Source organism: Heterocephalus glaber, unplaced genomic scaffold, assembly GCF_053883595.1.
Source record: "Heterocephalus glaber isolate CG9 unplaced genomic scaffold, H.glaber_assembly_v1.0 deba00001532, whole genome shotgun sequence".
Lineage (NCBI taxonomy): Eukaryota > Metazoa > Chordata > Mammalia > Rodentia > Bathyergidae > Heterocephalus > Heterocephalus glaber.
Window position 1 is genome coordinate 24376434 of NW_028258330.1, and position 18772 is coordinate 24395205.

Sequence of the window (18772 nt, forward strand, 5' to 3'; positions counted from 1 at the left end):
ACTTTGAAGTCGGGGTAAGGGGACTGCAAGTTGGAGGCCATCCTGTGTGAGAGAGACCAGTCTCAAAAAATATTGAAGATATGGGAGAATTTGAGAAGCTTTTGTTCACAGGGATGACATTCATCAATATGTACTACGAATGAATTGACACCGGGGACACTTGTTTTACATGTAGATTTTGGTTCCATTCCCAAGGTATCTCTTTTTAATGTTTATTAATATATGTTTGCAGGACATAATGGTTACAGTCATGTGATGAGTTGGGACGTATACATAACACACTTAGCTCTTTATACTTCCCCTTGCCCTTACTTCCCAGCCCACCTCTCCATCTCTAGCTCTCCATTCCATTTGCAAAGGTTCTATCCCCCTATTCTGTATTACCTATCTTTTAGCTTGCTCTTTAAATTATTGATGTTTTAGGGTTCTCATGTAAGAGAAACCATACCCTATTTGTGCTCGTGTGTCAGGTTTATGTCACTTAACATTATGGTCTCAAGGTGCATCCATTTTCCTACAAATGACTCAAAATTATCCTTCTTTATGGTACAGTAGTAATCCACTGTACATAATACCACATTTTCTTTGTCCATTCATCTGTTGATGGATATGTAGGCTGCTTCCGAGATTTCCCTATCATGAAATGTGCTGCAATAAACATAGGCATGCATGTATTACTATAATATGATGTTGTTCAATTCTTTTGGGAAGATACCTAGGAGGGAAATAGCTAGGTCAAATGAAATTTCTATTGCTAGGTTTCTGAGGAATCTCCATACTGATTTCCTTAGTGGTTGTACTAGTTTACATTCCCACCAACAATACAGAAATATTTCTCTTTTTTTGGTACCGGGAATTGAACTCAGGACCTTGCGCTTGCACGGCAGGCGGTGGAAGAAATATTTCTTCTTCCTATTTCCTAGCCTGGCTAGCATTTGTTGTTGTTGTTGTTATTTTGATTTTGATTTTGATTTTTTGAGACAATGTCTCATTATATATTCAGGCTGGCCTTGAACTCACTATGTAGCCCAGGTTGGCCTCAAACTCAGTGCAATCCTCCTGCCTCAGCCTCCCAAGTGCTGTGATTACAGGTGTGTGACACCATGCCAAGCTCATTTGTTGTTATTTGAGTTCTTGATGATAGCCATTGTTTTTAGAATAAGATAGAATCTTAGTGTTGTTTTAATTTTCAATTCTCTCATGGCCAATGACATTGAATACTTTTTCGTATGTTTATCAGCCATTTGTAATTCTTCTGAGAAATGTCTATTCACTTCAAATGACTATTTTTATTAGATCTTTTTTTATTTCTTTATATATTCTGTTCAAGGAGTACCTGGCCAAAATTTTTTCCCATTCTGTAGTTCGTCTCTTCAGTCTGTCGGTTCTTTCACTTGCTGTGCAGAAGCTTTTTAATTTTATATGGTCTTTAATTTTTGATGTTTTTTCTTGTACAATTTGGGTTCTGTTCAGAAAGCCTTTGCATGTGTATATGTCCTCCAGAGTTTTCCATCTTTTATCTTCCATAGATTGTTTCTGTTGTAATATCCAGGTCTTTGATTCATTTTGATTTTATTTTAGTACGTGTTAAGAGACATGAGTCTAGATTCAATCTTCTGCATGTGTGTAATCAGTTTCCTCGACACCATTTGTTAAAGAGGCTCTCTTTCTTCCAGTGTGTGTTTTTGGCCTCATTTTCAAAGATCAGGTGACTGAATTTGCCTGGAGTTGTTTTGTGCCAGTATCATCTTGTTTTTATCACTGTAGTTTATAATCTGACTTGAAGTCTGGGACTGTGACACCTTCTGCTTTGTTTTTGTTGCTCAGAATTATTTTCTCTATTCTGGGTCTCTGCTTGTTCCACATGCATTTCAGGGTTGTTTTGTCTAATTCTGCAAGGAATGCTATATGCATTTTATTAGTTTTTTTTATTTTAAGGGGTCTAATATTTTTTTAGTTCTTTATATATTCTAGATGTTAGTCCTCTGTTTGAGAAATAGCTGGCAAAATTCTTTTCTCATTCTGTGTAGTCTTTTCACTCTGTTCTTTCTTTTGCTGTCCAGAAGCTCTTTAAATTTGTTATGACCTCATTTGTTCTTTTTTTTTCTGGTACTGAGGATCGAACTCAGGACCTCGCGCTTGCGAGGCAGGCAGTGGCACCACTGAGCTAAATCCCTAGCCCTAGTTTGTTGATTCTTTTTTTTTTTTTGGTACCGGGGATTGAACTCAGTTCCTTGCACTTGCAAGGCAGGCAGTGGCACCACTGAGCTAAATCCCCAGCCCAGTCTTGGTGAATTTTGATGGTCTTCTATATAGAAGATCATGTCAAATAATGATAATTTGACTTTTTCCTTTCATATACATGTCACTTTTATTTCTTTTTCTTGCCTAATAGTTTTTGCTAATGTTTCAAGTACTATGATTATAGTGGACAAGACAGGGCGGATAGCCTAGATAGAATATAAAAGGACAGAAAGAAGCTGCTATTGTCACTTGTTGCTGCTGCTGCTGTAATCTTCTACTCTGCGATGCCCCCTCTGCTGTGCCACCCTGCCTTGGAGCGAGTTGATTATGGACTGAAACCTCTACAAACTACGAACCAAAATAAACCTTTCCTCCTTTAACTTTGGGTATCAGATATTTTGTATCCATGATCAGAAAAGTAACTAAGAGAATTGGGTGCCAGAGAAGTGGGATCATTGCTGTGACTATACCTGACCATGTGGTTCGGGAGCTTTTGAAACTGGCTTATGGGAAGATTTTGGAAAGGTTCAGAGAATCTGGATGAAAAAGCAGCCTTGGAATGCCTTAAGCTGTACTTGATGGGAGATTCTGATCAGAGCTCAGAAGACGAGAAAGCTGATAGAAATGCTGCCAGTAAAGACCCTGCTCTGTAGGTTTCTGTTGGGAAGAAGGGCTGTGTTAGCTGTTAGACTCCAGACATGTGTGTTTTGGCTTGGCAGAAACTTTGTCTGTGTTTTGCTCATGTCCAGAGACTGCCTGAGACTGCAGTTAAGGGTAATGGACTAATTAATCTGGCAGAAGAAATTTCAAGGTAGTCTAATGTTGAGGCAGTGGCATGGCTACTGTTGGGGGCTTTTGTCCAGGTATATATTAAGAATCAAGAGCAAAGAGGCACTGGGACTGCTGAGAGGAGTTAAGCCCTGGACCCCAGGAGCCCCAGGCAGGCGGAGCAGAAAGAAGCATCAGAGGAGGGAAAAGTTGCATCCCAAGAGGTGACCTTGGAGGTGGTCTCCATGCATTGGGCACTAAGGACAAAGCGACCAGCAATTCTCTGTCTCAGCCCATTTTTGTTGGTGTAACAACATGCCTGAGACCAGGCCATAGATCCAGTATGGAAGGTTAGGCTCACCCTTGGGGAGTCTGCAAAGATCACGACCACCACACAGAATGTGCTGGGTGTCTGAAGAGGGCCTTGGTGCTGCATCAGGATATGGGACAGGTGTCACATGCTGCGACAGATCTGCATGCCAGCTCTGTGCTCTTTCCCTTTTTATGAAACCTCTACTGCCAGCATGGGCTCGTCCTCATGACCTTATGGGAAGGTAATTACCTCCCAATATCTCCTTCCAAGTACCATTAGCATGTTAATTTCAAGACTAACTTTCCAATACATGACCTTTTGGGGAGCATGGTGTCATCTGAGGTAAGTAAGGAGCAGTCCCCATATAGATGATACTTGTCTGGAGGCTTGAGGCTGAAGAGGATTTAGCCACCTGCTGAGGGACAAAACAGGCATCCCAGGGCTTGGGATAGCAGGGACTCAGACTTGGACACTACACTGAGTTTCGTCTGCCCCAAAAGAGCCCTGGCTTGGGAGCACTTCATGTATGCTTGCTGTGGGAGGCGAGATTGTCATCACACAATAGGCTGAACAAGCCCTGTCTTTCTTCTCACTGACAGCAGGGAAGACTCACTATGTGGGAGGCTGTTGTTAGATCAGCCAATGTGGCCTGTCCCCAGCCTTGGGGCCACTGGAAATCACTTCACCTTTCAGGGTCTCAGTTGCCACAGCTCCTCACAAAGCCCCTCACTCTGTCAGAGCCCAGTGAGGCCAGGTTCATAAAGGTCTAATGCAGAGTGTCACTACAATAGTGACATTTGGACTGCATAATTCTTGCTGTGAGAGGCTATCCTGTGCATTATGGGGTGGTGAGTGGCACCTCTACTCAACACATGCAAGTTGAAGATATCTTTAGACACTGCCCAAAGTGTCATAGATGACAAAAGTCACCCAAGGCTGAGGATAAAGGGTCTAATTCTGACATATTGTGGTAACTGAATGAATGCTATTTCTGGCTCCTTCAGCTCTGGAAGGATTTGAAGTTCTACCCTGTTGGATTAGAAAGGGATTTCCAGTAACTCTGTGCAGATTGGAAAATGGGGGTCAGAGAGGGGAAGTTAGCAGCCCATGTGACACAGCACGTCATTGTTAGTGTGAGATAGGCACAGCAGACACAAATCCACCTTACCAAGGAGACCGAAAGCGCAGTGGTTTCAATAAGGAAGTGTGTTCCTTTTTCCCGTAAGAGCCCTGTTGGATTACTGGGACAGCTGTGCCTTCCTCAAAGCATGGCTCCCACTTGGGGTCCAGGGCAGTGGCTCCTGTGGTTTCCCAGTCTGACTGGACAGAAGCGGGAGGTGAGGAAGAAGCAGAGGGAATCGCCTGTGTTTTTAAGCACAAAGTGGAATTTGCACCTTGTGTCTGCATCTACACCACTGGCCAGACTGGAGCCCTATGTCACAGTTAACTGCAAAGGAGGCTAAGGGGTGACATTGATGGCTAGCAGGCTATGAAGGGAGAAGAATAAAAAGGAGGGGCAGTTAGCAGTCTCACCTCCCAGAGACAAGGTGAGACCCCAAGATCTCCCTAGCCTATGATTCTCTCTCCTGTCAGTTCTTACCAGTCAACAAACACAGAGTAGAGCTCATCACAGCAATTTCCCTGCAGTGTGCAGAGCTGACCTTCACCGGACTCACTGGGTGTGTGGGACTTTCAACTTCCTGTTCACTGGTGCATTTATTCCTCATCAAGCCCTGGGACTAAGGCTGTTCTATTAATTCCATTTGGCAGGTGAGAAAATTGAGGTTGTAGGGAGTTCAGTCCCTTGCGCAGGGTCACAGTGTTAGAAAGTGGCAGGTGACTCCTGCTGATTCCCTGGCCTTACCCTGTACCAGGCAGAGCACAGTGGCAAGGTACTGAGCTGAGGCCATAGCAAGAGGTTTGAGAGGGCACTGGGCCATGGGTTGGAGTAACTCCTGGCTATGCCAAGGGCTCTAGGGGTCCCTGAAGTGACCGGACTAAGGATGTGGCCCTGTCTGAGAGGAAGCCCTAGGAGACTGCCCCTGGGCCAGCCTCAGTGTGGCTTTGGACTCTAGGAACACAAGCTTCGTGAGGCTGAGAGCAGCCCCCTCCCCTTGTGTAGAGGAAGGAGACAGCTGGGTGACATGTGTACTCAGGTCCTTGGGTCAGATCCCTTCCTGAGAGGACAGGCTGCTGGGTTTCTGAGGCTGCCTCTCGTTGGCATGCCACCCAAGCTGCAGTCCACAGAAACTATCTTGGCTGCGTGAAGAGGTAAGGTCTCCTCCCTGCAGTGCACAGGGGAAACTGAAGCCAGCACAGACACTAAAGGAGAACAGCATGGAAGGGACCTCATCTGGCCTGAGCAAAGAGAGCAGGGCAGTGATCTGAGTCCCCTTGGGTAATGGCGTAGCTAATGAGAGCTGTGACATCACACCTGAGCCAGGGTTACATGCCCAGTGCCTCCATAAGCATGAGTTCAAATCCTGTTCTAACATTTGCCTTCTGCATTTCCTGGATGAGGGATTTCACCTCTGTAACTTTCAATTTCTCCACCTGGAAAAAGGGTGGTGAGGATGGAGTGGACTCCTGTGTAGTCCCGAGAAAGTACTCTATGGCGGTGTCAATGCACACAGCAGAGTGACACAGTCTGTGAGCCACCAAGCACAACCTGAAATGAGCTGAATTCTGGGTTGCGGATGGAGGGGCCTTGGCCAGAAGACAGATCTAGTACCCATGGGGCAGGAAGTGGCCCCTAGGTCTGACCGAGTTCACTAGGAAGGCAGGACCTCCATGCAGCCTGGCAGGCAGGTGCCCAGGTGCTCAGGGCTGTTGATGGGAGATATAGGGACTTCTGGGAGTGGATACAATGGGTACCTCAGCACTGCCTGGAGAAGAGTCCCCAGCTCCAGGGGAACCCACACCCTTCAGACTTAAGGGAGGGGCCAGAGGGGATAGGGACTCTGTCCACAGGTCACTGTGCCCTATGGTCCTGCACTCTGTCAGACTAAGTGGTCCCTGATTCTCCACAGGTCCTCAGGGTTCCCGGGGAGGATTGAAGGAAAGCACTAGCTGGGGTGACTATCATGTTCTCACTGCTGCCTGGATGTCACTGCTGGAAGTGAGACTAAATGGATCCAAGACTCTGTCACTGCCACAAAAAGGCTGTGTGTCCCATTTCTTTTTTTTTCTCTTGTTTTGAAAAACAAGGAGGTGGGGCTGGATATTTCTCATTGTCTCTTTCATCTCAAGATTCAAGTCTTTGCCACTGCACATGTCACCCTGATTCCCACCAACTGTCCCAAATGATGAGACAGCAGCAAGCCACACAGAGAATGCAGAAATGGGTGTTTATTTTCAGGAGGAGAGAAAAGCACAGACACCACTGTCCCACACAAGGAGATGGGGTGTCTGGGAGGTGCCTTTGGCCAGCTCAGGCAGTTGCTCTGGTTGGGTGGTGCTCCTACCTTCCCAGAGGGAGATGAGATGAGGGAGCAAGGTAAGGCCCCTGGATATCTACCTGGAATGAGACGTCGGGGGGGGGGGGAGGACATTTGCAACCACAGCAGCCGTAGGAGATGCCAGTCATGGGACATGTGATTGGACTCATACTGGCCTGGACCCACAGTCCTGGCTCTTTCCCACTTTACTCTGTGTGATCTAAGGCCTTGGGGAGGGGAGTGGCACCTAGGGTTTGGGGTCTTTCCCTGGTAGCTAGCACTGACTCATTACCTTTATTCTCCCCTTATGGGAAAAAATGGACAATGGGAAAAGACTGAGTAGAGGTCAGCTATCACTGGATCCAGGGTCAGGCTGCAGTACCTGATCAGGACCATGGGTCAGCCTAAGATTATGGTCAGAGTGTGACCAAAGTTGAGGCTCAGTTAATAACCAGCGTTAAACTCAGACTATCACTTGGATCTGTGCTCTTAGTCTGGGGCTATAATCAGAGCTCAGACTCAGTGTGTGATCTAGGCTCAGAGTTCAGATTGTAACCAGAATCAGCGATCAGCTGGGGCCAAAACACAGGTTCAGTCCACTGCTGGAAAAAGAGGTGAAGCCCAGCTTCCCCTTCCCTCTCCACAGGCCCCTTGCACTGGGCATAGAGCTGGCCCCTCACCAACAGGTGACATCACAGTGGTCCTTTCATCCATCCTCTTCAGATGGAGACTGTAGGGCAATTGGATGTTGAAGTCCAGCTGAAGGAAAAGAATCAAGAGCAGGCTTCAGTCTCTACCACTGGAAGATTGAAGAAAGATCACACCCCAATAACCACCACCCTTCAGTTGGTCAGTCTGGCAGCTGTGGGTTCTCAGACATGTTGTACTACCTCTCCAAGGCTCAGTTTATTCACCTGTAAAATGAGTACGAGGACAGTACCCACTCCACAAGTCAGAGTGATGACCCAAGTGTCTGGATTCATGGCCTTTCCTAGAAGAGCCACCTCCAGGGCCTTGGCATCTGTGCTGCTTCATTTCATTTGGCCCAGCAGTCAGGCAGTCCCACCATGCCTGGTGACCTGAAGGCTACAGACAGTCCCCAAGTGCAAGAAAAGAACTCTCAGCCCCCACCTTGCCCAGGAAGGTGGGTCTTTCTGCTACTCTAGATCTCCTGAGCAGACTTGCTAGGGCAAGCCCAGAGCTGCAGGCTGCCCTTGGAAAGCACCCTTTTTCTTGCCCTGTGACTTACCATATATGCCCTCAAGAGAGTTCACTTGCAGGCCATCCAATGAGCTTTGGATCCATGGGCATAACTGAGAGCCAGAGAAAGAAGAGAAAGAAGAGGGCAGGAGGCTAAGGACAGATGGTTCTTAACTGGGGACACACTCTGTGCTATCCACAGACAGACTCAGGCCTAGGGATCTGAGACCTGTGCACTTCGGATTCTAGCACAATGGAATCCTAGCAGTCTGAAATCTGAGAGCCCTAGGGTCCTATCACCTAAATCTTAGAACATCAGAATTCTATAACATCAAGAATCTAGAGTGTTCACATCCCCAGGGTCTTGAAACCCTTGAACTTGGGAAATCTGGCATTTTAAAGGTGCCATGACTGAGACAAGGGCTCAGTTTGCTGCTAGGGAAAAGGTGAAACCCATTCTTGCTTTTGCCTCTTCCCTGGCCCCTTGCATTGCAACTCAGAGCAATGTGCTTTAGATGATGCATAGTGGCAGTGAATGGACATGGCAAAGGGCTTCCGTGTGGGATCCAGTGATGGCCACTACTATCAACCCCTCCTCACCCTTCAGTCAGAGTTATGGAGATGAGGGCTCCCCTTGATCTCCCAAAGAGATGTTGGTACCTCCAACAGAAAAGTCCAGAGAATATGGACAGGGCTGAAGATGCCACCCAGCCAACCACCAGGCCTGGCTCTGTGCGCCAGGGAATGTGGGACTCACTTGCTTCTGTAACAAGGTAGAAACGATCATCTTCAGAACACCAATTGTTGAGTCCATGGCCTTGTTGATCATGTCATCAGCTCTGGGAGAAATATGGAAGGAATGAAGGCCTGGCAAGTGGTCAGGGCAGCCAAGGGCAGCACTTGGATGATAGGTGACCCAGACCTGCCTGACTTTTCTTGCTTCACACAGAGCTGCATCCAGATGGACCATCACTTAGCATCCCACACCTGGCCAATGGCTCAACTTGTGCCCAGAGTCTTCTCCCAACCCCGAGACCTCATTCATTCATATTCATTCATCATTCATGCCACATTTTCAGAGCATCAACTACATGCCAGGCACTCAGCTGGGCCCTCAGAACAATAGGATGAGCAAAGGACAAGCAGCCTCAAACCTGGAAATAGACAAATTTGCCAAGGCTGCCTCCTCCCACATTTGCCCTCAGCATAACTATCGCCTCCCATGGATGGCTCTGACAGGTTGTCTCGGGGAAGGTTTGGCCATTATAGTGACCTGTTCAGTGTCATGGGCTGCATAGGACTGGGCTCTGTCCTTGAGGGTCCTCAGGGGATGAACTGATCATTCCTCTGGCTGCCTGTCCATCAGGACAAGCTCCACAGGATGGGACCTCATCTCTCCTCACCGGTCAGGGCTTCAGAGTGGACTTTAATGAGTGAGAACAAAAGGAATCTCCCTAAAAATGAGGAGGTGCACTGAAATGGAGTGAGGAGAAAGGTATAAGAGGTAGCCAGAATGGTCCCTGCAAAGGTCCTATGGTAGGACAGAAAAATGAGGGTCGGTTGAAATCAAGGGCAGTCTACATGGCCATGGGATTGTTTCAATGTATACAGAAGAGGCTGGAGAGGATTTGAAGCAGCAGCTGTGTGTCATTTGATAGGTATATACGGACCAAGAATAGCAAGTACAATTCCCTGGGCCTGCTTGGGAAGGCAGTGTCCAGCAGGGTGCAGGGCTCTGAATTTGCATCCAGCCTTCCATACTAACATCCAACCATGGTGCCTTTCTTGATTTAGGGGTCTTCAGGCAGCCTGGGATCAGATTCCTTGATAGAGGGAGTGTCGAGTGACCTCCAGTCATGGTCATTATGGGTGAGAAACAAGAATCCAATCTTGTACCTGGTCAGAGACAACCAGCACCAGCCCTCAGGTTCCAGACTAGTTTTCTTTCCCAGCTACTGACCATGGTCACCTTTTCTCTTTTCAACTTCTTGTCTGTGACCAACTTGCTTTTTAAAGCACATGACTAAGATGTATTTTTTACAGATTAACTGGAACCAGGAGAGAATAAAGGATAAATTCATTTCAAGGATTTTCCAATAGGTGAATAATGATTTGAGGAAATCTGAAATCAGAGCCCATGATAGGCATTCATCTGCCCACTCCTCCCAATTGCAGGGAAGAGGGTAAATACAAGTTTAATATTATTAACATTACTGAGGAACATTACATAATGATAGAGGGGTCAGTTCTCTCAGAGGACACAATAATCCTCAACATGCATGCACCAAACCACAATGTTTTAAACAGATACAACAAACACTGACAGAGCTGAAAGACAAAACAGGCAAATTCACAAGTCTGGCTGGAAAAGTCAACATCCTGTATCGGTGATGCAGACAGTCAATTGACAGCATGGATACTACGACTACTGAGAGCTTATTGTGCTCCAGGCTGTATGCTGAACATTTATATTTTTCCACTCCTTGTTTCAGAAGCCTAAGAGTAGGATCATTGTTACCCTCTGAGAGCACAGCTCTACAGAGATGGATAGGCCTTACCTGTCCAGCAAGGAGACTGTGATGCTGGCTGGGTCAACAGTGAATTCTCCCACAACCACGGTGAAAAGATTGGTCTGAGGTACTGGTACAAGCCTGATTCCAGCCAGGGGGTCCAAGGAGACCTCCAGGTTGACCCTCTTGCAAACGAGGGGGCTATAGGAAATAGGATTCACAGTGACCAGAAAGCAGGAGGTCCACACACAGCCCACTCCTGTTTCTGCACCTGTGTGGACATTTTCCAAGAGGTCTGTTGGCAATGTCAACATTGCCTGGAGAATGACAACATGGTACACATTCTTTATGGCATTTATGTGTCTCCATTAGGGTTTCTTTTCTGAGCCACTTGGGTTCAATTCATGGGAAAATTTTATTCAACATTACACTGGTAATTAAAAAACAGTTAACATTTTGAGTACAAATGATTCATAGGCATTTTAAAGTACATTTAAAAAGCATTTTACCTGGTTTAGTCCATTTAATCATTACAACAATGCTATGAGAGGAATCATGCTCTACTTTTGAAATTTGGCCTCATAGGTACAGAGAGGTTAACTAATTAACTCAAGACTTCATATTAATGTATTTACTTTATAGAAATTCACTTTTTCATTTGTGTGGTTCTGGGATGGAACCAGCTGTCCACACATGCTAGGCAAACACTATACCATTAAGCTACAACCACAGCCTAGAGAAATTCTTTTACACAAGCTTTCTCCCACCACTTTCCTGCCTGTCTCTTCTAAATTTAAAATACTTTAATGTTATATTTATTGTATGTGCTTTTTATTATATTATGCACATTATTACATTAATCTGTAATGATCAGTGGTACTTAGAGAATCTTGAAAAATGAAATAACAATGGAAGAAATTTTGCCAAAGAATTGTAAGTATTTATGTCATCTTAATTTTGCAATTAGATAATTTAACAATCAGATAATAATTATTTAATTAGATTGTAATTTCAGAAACATATAATATGCAGCATTCTTTTAGAAGAGATTAGGTTATGACCAGAGAAAGTTAGACTTTTTTAAAGATTGGGATTCTAGACCTGGAAACTTTTCCTTGTTTACAAATTGGAAATTGGAGGCCCAAAGCCACATAGTCTCCTAGGAAGGTGACAATTCCTAGGTTAGGGTTTACCAGCCATGCTCCCACCGCCTCTCCCAGGTCTGACTACACATACTCACAGGGCCACAGTGACATTAGCAGTGGCCAGAAACCTCAGGTTGATACTTCTTCCATCTGCTGCCCATTCAGCTTGGATGTCCCTGATGACAGTCTTGGTGATTTTCACCCTGCTCAAAACCCACCATGGTCCCTTGTTATTCCCTGGACAGCCATCTATAAAGTCCTCCATACTAGTGTTACACTGCACGTTTGGGCCCCATCATCCTTGCCCTTGTGAATCTTTCCTGGGCCCCCAACCCTTTTCAGAAGTGTGGTGCTCTGCATTTCAGGGCACAGCAGATTGAGCCTCTGACAGATGAGATAGTCTTCAAGGGGAACAGTAAGTGCCGGAGCCCATTTTCAACCCAGATCTGACTCCAAAACTCCATGGGTCAAGTCACTATCTGGGTCATTCCACTATCTAAGTAGAATGGATTTCCCTTCCCTGAATGGAGATTTAGCCTTTTATCCTCTGCTGTATTTGGAGAAGACATGTTCATTCTTTGGAAAGGAGCTTTAGATACAAGCACACGGGGAGGCAAGGATGTATTGAACCTCTGCTTTAAACCTAAAATTACAAATATGGGACCCCCAAACCCACAGATCCCCATACTGCCCTGTAGCCCTGCCTCTAATTTTTTTCAAGTTTGGTAGGCCTGGCCTCAGAGCATCTCAGGGCTGCAGAGGACAGAAAGGATGATTCATCTACTTTTATCTTAAACTTACCTCCCCTTTCTTTCTAAGTATCATCCCCCCTTTTTGGACAAAGATCACCAGGAAGGATGAACACACCCAAAAGGGTTCTCCAGACTTGGATGCACGTAAGGCAAGGCAAGGTCCACCACATTCTCGATTCTTGGGATCTTCTTCTTAGCACTGATATTCTGAAGCACCCTTGAGTTGAGATTCAGAAAACCTGCCAATATAATCCCCATTTAGTGTCCTGTACCACTTAGGAAGCAGCTACTATGCTGCAGGTATCAGAGAAGACGATTTGCCCATGTTATTTTATTTTATTCCTGAAATTATTTAGTGAGTAGGTATCATAATTATCTTTGTTTTATAGATGAGGAAATAAAGGTTCAAGGAAGTTAAAAAATGTATCTAATCACAGAGGTAGGGGATCCTTGATACTTTCATGCTGCCTCTACACCAATACATACTGATCCTTTATCAACAAAGCAATCAATTGTTTGGCCAGGAAACTGATCTCAATTGTATGCACCTAGAGGTAACTTGGAAGTCTATTGCTAAAGACATGCTCACATGAGTTTGAAAAACTAGGTGAAACAAAATGGGAAAATGAACTGAAAATGGGAAAATCTACAGCCAAGGAAAAACATAGGGCTCTGTTTTGGCTTGTATCTAGATGTCCCCCCAAAACCTCACATGCCCGTAGGTGGGGCTTTTCAGAGGTGGTTGGATCTATTATGTGTAAATATGGATTAAGAGTGTATGATAACTAAATTAGTCCACTGGTTGGTTTAGCATAGCTCTGGTTGTGGATAATGGGAAGGCCCACCCTGGTTGTGGGTGGCACCATCCAATAGGCTTGTACCCTAGATGGGGTAAATGTCCAGAAGGCTTGCTGCTGGCTGCCTCCTGCCTGTCACTCCATAGACTGTTTCTCCTCTGCTATATCCCTCTGCCATGCCATCCTATCCTGGAGCCAGCCGACTATGGACTGAAACCTCTACTACCTGTGAGCTAAAATAAACCTTTCCTCCTTTAACTTGTGGGTGTTGGGTGTCTTGTCTCAGCAATAAGAAAAGTAACTAAGATAGACTCCAATCCATGAAGGTGGCAAATAAGAGTCCCAGAGAAGAATAATTTTTATAGTAGGAGGAGAACAAAGTGTCCTAATGGGAGATGAACATACAACAGAGGGAGGAGATAAAATAAACGACATGGCAGATATTGGATGGGAAATATGAAAGGAATTAAAGATATGTGCAGAAAATAATACAAGTGAGAAAAACAAATCCATTACTAACTCAAGGAGAAACAAAGAACCATATAACGAAAGAGATGAAATCACAGTAGTGCAACCTGGCTCCCCAGTGGTCAGTATCTGCTTAGTATAAAGATGGACAGAATGTCAATGGAATAAAGCTGAAGATATACATGGTTATAGAACTCACTAGGTAGCCTTGGTCCTGACACTTTTTCTCTTGGCTTCAGTTTTCTCAGCTGTGAAAGAGACTGAGTGTCCTTCCTGCATCCGTGCAAGCTGCCTACAGCTTGAGAAAGTTTCAAAGGCAGTCATTTGCAGATGGTTCCCCCTCCTATAAAAACTGATTGTCAGTGTGCTGTTAGTATTTGCAAGTAAAGGAAAGAAAGCCTTGTTCCTTTAATAAGACAGCATAAAGTGGAGGCAAAATTCAACATGAGTATAAGTAGGTTAGTAGATACCTGGACTAAGTAGGGGTAACTTCCTTATTTCCCAGTCATTTAATACCAATCAGCAAGGGAAACTCCAACAGTCCAATAGAAAAGTATGTAAGAATATGGAGAAAATACTGAAGTTAAAATATGTGAATGGATAGTAAACATATACATTTAAAACAAGAGAATTTTTGAGATGAAATGCAAAATGAAAGAAATTACAGCCTTTTAGACTGGGAAAGCATTGAAAGTTGTCAAAGTAAGTCCTGGCTATGGAGCGGGACAAAAGATGCTCGCACAGGCTATGGGAGGAAGTGTTACCAAGGGTATTTCTCAAAATTCCCATAAAGTAAAATGTGCATTATTTTTTAACTTTAGAGATCTCACTTTTAGAAATGTATCCTATATATACACTGGCAAAGTTTATCAAGATATAGTATGTTAAAGGATATTTATTGTTTGTTTCAAAATAAATAAGTTCACAAGTCAGGAACTGAGGAGGTCCCTTTCTTAATAACCCACCCACAAAGGGAAGCTCCTGGGAAAGCCCCTGGCATGGCAGGCACAGTGATTAGGAGGTAACTCCTGGGTCCCTTCGATTGTCACCCCACTGACTCACCTTCAGATACATTGTCAACAGTCTCAAGCCCATTGTGGATAATAGGTTTCACTTGGTCCACAAGATTACTCAGGCCATGGCCAAAATTGAGAAGAAGACCTGCAGAGGTCCCATGGAGCAAGTGGCACAAGAGAAGAAGCTTCCAAAGCTGAAACATCATTTTACTGACACCTGGGAAGTCACGGGGAGAATGAGAGTGAGAACAGCCCAGAGAGAGGAGGAATCTTAAAGCCAACCTGTTATTCTTCCACTTAACCCTCCTTTCAGGCAAAAGTGGTTATCTGCTGGTTTACAGGTAGCAGCCAAGGCAAGAAAAGCAGAGTATTCACAGCCCATAAGTACAGGGACTGGGATGGGAAAGGCAGCCTCATCTCCGCATTCATGATCTTCACACAAAGGTCTTCTGCACATGCTGCCTGCTCTGCCTCAGATGTCTTTCAACATCTTCACTTTGTCACCTAAGCCAACTCTTCCTGATTCTCTGGCTTCAGTGAGGCATCATTTCCTCTGTGAAGCTACACCAAGCTCCACACAAGAGTCTAGTTTGGGGCCTCTCTGTGCTCTTCAGAAGACCCCTGGACCCCCTGAATGATCAGATATCAGAGGGGCCCTGTGAGGAGGCATTAGCTGAGTCAGCAGCAGGGGCCTCTTCTGTGTGGCCTTGGCTTCTCTGAACCTGAGATTCCCTGAAGCCAAGAGTATCCTCCTCCCAGACTTCTACAGAGCAAGCATCTGGCTGCATGGCACATGGGCTCAGGTCCCGGGGGTCAGATGCCCTTTTGAGATGAGAGGCTGCTGGTGTCATGAGGTCATCTCCTATTAGCCCATGGCCTGCCCTGTATCCCCACAGCAGGAGATGGTGCTGTGTGAAAAATGGGATCTCCTCCATGTAGCACAAAGGGGAAAGTGAGGTCCATCTCTGGAATGGGAGGAGGACAGTATAGAGGGCACCTCACCTGGCCTGAACAAAACAAAACTAGATTGGGTCATGGGGCCTGCTGGGTTCTGGAAGAACAGGCAGCTCATCAGGAGCTTGACAGCTCATCTCTAGGCTGGAGTAGTTTATCTTGGGGTCCCACCACAAGGGTTCAAATCCCACTCTGCCACTTGTTCTCTGTGTGGCCTAGATGAGTCACTTTGTCCCCCTAAGTCATAATTCTTCCTCCTCGATTAGAGGTGAAGAGGATGGAGGGAATAATTTTGCATTTCTGAGGCAGCTTTTCTTGTCAATGGCAATGCAGTCCTCACCACAGTAGTTGGGGATCATGCCACAGTCAGCCACGGCCTGGAGTGGGCTGAGTTCTGGGATGAGGAATAAGAAGGTTTAAGTGGAGAGAGGAACTAGTCTCCAGGGGACATGTGAGTGACACCCCGGTCACTGACTTCACAAGGAAGGGCACATCTAAATAATCTTCATCTGTACTAATGAATGTGTGTGAAATGATATAAATGAATGAGTGAATAATTGGATGGATGGATGGGTGGGTGGATGGATGGATGGATGAATTAATGTATCTCATCTCATGTTATTAATTAAAGAAGGGAGAAAGCAATTCAAAGCCAAAGCATGAGGTTATCATGAAGGCCACAGAGAATTCAACTTAAATTCTGTCCTCAACCATCTCAAGAGATGGCACCACAATTCACTTTGCTATCACAGGTCCAATCTTTGGAGTTGCCCTTGCCTCCTCTTTTCTCTCACCAGCCATCTGTCAGGAATGCCCATCAACACCTTTTGATTCCAAGCTCATCCAAAGAGTCCTCCTCAGCCACCACCATTATGGCCTGAATTACTTCAAAGGGTCTGAACTGGTTACCTGTTTTCAGCACTGGCCACCACCACTCCCCTTTGTCTTCATGGCAGCCCTAGCAAGCATTAGAAAACTAATTCAGGCCATGCCACTCAGCCTACTCTGAGCTTTCCAGTTTTCAATCACACACAGAGCAAAAATAATTCCTGCATAGACACCAGACCCTCTGAGATCATGTTTTCTACCTCTGTTCCTCCTCGCTCACAGGCCTGAGAGGACACAAAGGTGATTGCCACTGACTCTGTGCTCTCCCCCAACACTGAAGGAGATGTAAAGTCCCACTCATAGAGCAGACAGCACAAACTTTGCAAATGTCACCGCAGCCTTGCCTCACTCTTGGCAATGCACCCTCTGTAAGAGATGGTGCTGAAAGCTAGATTCAGGGTGCCGGCTCTCCCTCTATTTGAAGTCCTTTCTTAGTATGCAGGCTGTCCTTGGGGATGTTTGTAAAATATCAATTACTTTCAAGTGGACTTTTCTAGGACTCTGGGTCTTATATAACCAGCCACAATTTTGTCCTTTCTTTTTTTTTTTTTTTTAAAGAAAGTTAGCGAAGAACAGGTACCATTGAAAGGCACCAACACATTGTCCTTGGATCTTTGGCCACCTCAGCATGGTGGAGCGGACTGTGTAAGTCCCGCCTCCTCAACACTGTGATCTCAAGACCCAGAGTCTTATGACACAATGATGTGAAGGATGGAGTCAGTCAGAGCTTGATGCTTGACACTTGAGGGAAGACTTGGGGGACAGAGGACCCTGCCTAGGGTGAGCACTGGATTTGGAGCAAAAGTGATACAGAATCAGGTACAGTGAAGAGCAGGTGCTTTGAGGTCCCTGGAACCAGGGTTCACCTCCTGCCTCTGCCTCTTGGCTGATTAGGGGAACAAGATCATGGGATACAAGGCTCTAGTGCAGCCCACAGAGCTGGAGCGGGGAGAAGGGGAACGTACTCACAATCGTGCCCTACAGTCACCCCCATTCTCATCCTCATCTCCTTGAACTTCAGCTTCCTCTTCTCCCCAGGGCAGCAGGTGGAGAAGATGACACAAAGTCCCAGAGATCCAAGAGGGTGGGCAGGGCACAGCACAGGACATGTGCGAGGTGCAAAGGAGCCACCTCCGAAAAAAAAAAAAAAAAAGGAGCCACCTCTGCTGAGACTGTCACAAAGGAGAGCACAACTGCCTAAGCCACTCTGACCAATGGAGGTTACAGAGGGAAAAGGGACAAGCAGAAAGGCAGGGTGGTCATTCAGGGAGCCAGGCTGTGACAGTGCAGACTGTGGGCCTTATTGTCCTTCACTCAACAGGCAGAAGCCCTAAAGTCACTGAGTGCTCTGTGACTTCCATTGTGGACCCTGGGAATCCACGCAGAGAGGCCAGTCAGGGTCCTTGTTGCCCCGGAGCTGTCAGAGCCACCTGCAGACCCACAGTGTTCAAGTATCCTTGCACCTGAGCATGACTATACATCAGGGCCCTCTGGTAAGGAGGTGGGTGCCCTGGGAGGGTGCAGGGAGAGACCTCAGGCCAGGGAATTAGAGAAAGACCTCTCTGAGGAGGTAGCATATGAGCTCAGCTTAGGAACAACACCACAGGTTGGAATGTCCTCCCGGTGTCACAGGCTGTTTCCCATAGGGGATGTTGAGGAAGGGAGTATGCTTCTTCCTAAGTTTCTCCTTAGAGGATGAGGACTCCCATTCATTTGTGGGGTTTCATTCCCTACCATGGGACCTCTCATTCTCCCCAGCACTGCTCAGCTTGCTTTCTGCATGGTTTTATTCCACCCTGATACCACATAGGTGAGAAGACAGGGACCCAGAGAGTTGTGGACCTCACAACTAGGCCTAGGCCAACTGCTACAAAGGGACTTCTCATTCTTCCCAGCACTGCCCAGGTGGAGCTGAAGATGATAGTAACCTTACCTGTCAGTAGCCTCCTGTGCCAATCAAGTGGATTTCCTTAGAACCTGCCTCCTTTAGGGGGAGGAATTTTGAAATCATGACAAAAACTTTAGTTTGTCTTTTTAAAAAAGCACTAGTTTAAAGAGTGTTGCTCCCAGCACTGGCTGTCCATGGTCTCCCAGGCCACCCAGGGACCAGCGCTGACCTCCTGGCCTCCTGGCAGAATGGACTTCCAAGGTGAACTCCATGTCCACCCTACCTTTGCCTGAGGTATTTACTTAAAACGCCTGTGGAAAAACAGAGTCCAGGCAAAAGGGGCCAGTCCTACTGGGCTGTGGAGGTAGAAGGCTGGAAGTGTGGTCTCCATA

General features: G+C 46.0%; 1 protein-coding gene and 1 long non-coding RNA gene across 2 annotated transcripts; both read right to left on the bottom strand.

Annotated features, from left to right (window-relative positions):
* Window positions 1–6672: 6672 nt before the first annotated feature.
* LOC110346307 (uncharacterized) lies at window positions 6673–8078 on the bottom strand. Its single transcript, XR_002390250.2, has 3 exons — window positions 8012–8078; window positions 7443–7521; window positions 6673–6842 (listed from the first exon to the last, which is right to left on the bottom strand). It is a non-coding gene; the product is annotated as an uncharacterized LOC110346307 (long non-coding RNA).
* Window positions 8079–8575: 497 nt separating this feature from the next.
* On the bottom strand, window positions 8576–14853 carry Bpifa2 (BPI fold containing family A member 2). The gene is made up of 5 exons (XM_021246867.2): window positions 14697–14853; window positions 12485–12608; window positions 11713–11820; window positions 10521–10673; window positions 8576–8801 (listed from the first exon to the last, which is right to left on the bottom strand). Exons 1-5 carry the CDS (start codon window positions 14851–14853, stop codon window positions 8576–8578), a joined length of 768 nt encoding a protein of 255 aa, XP_021102526.2.
* Window positions 14854–18772: the final 3919 nt, after the last annotated feature.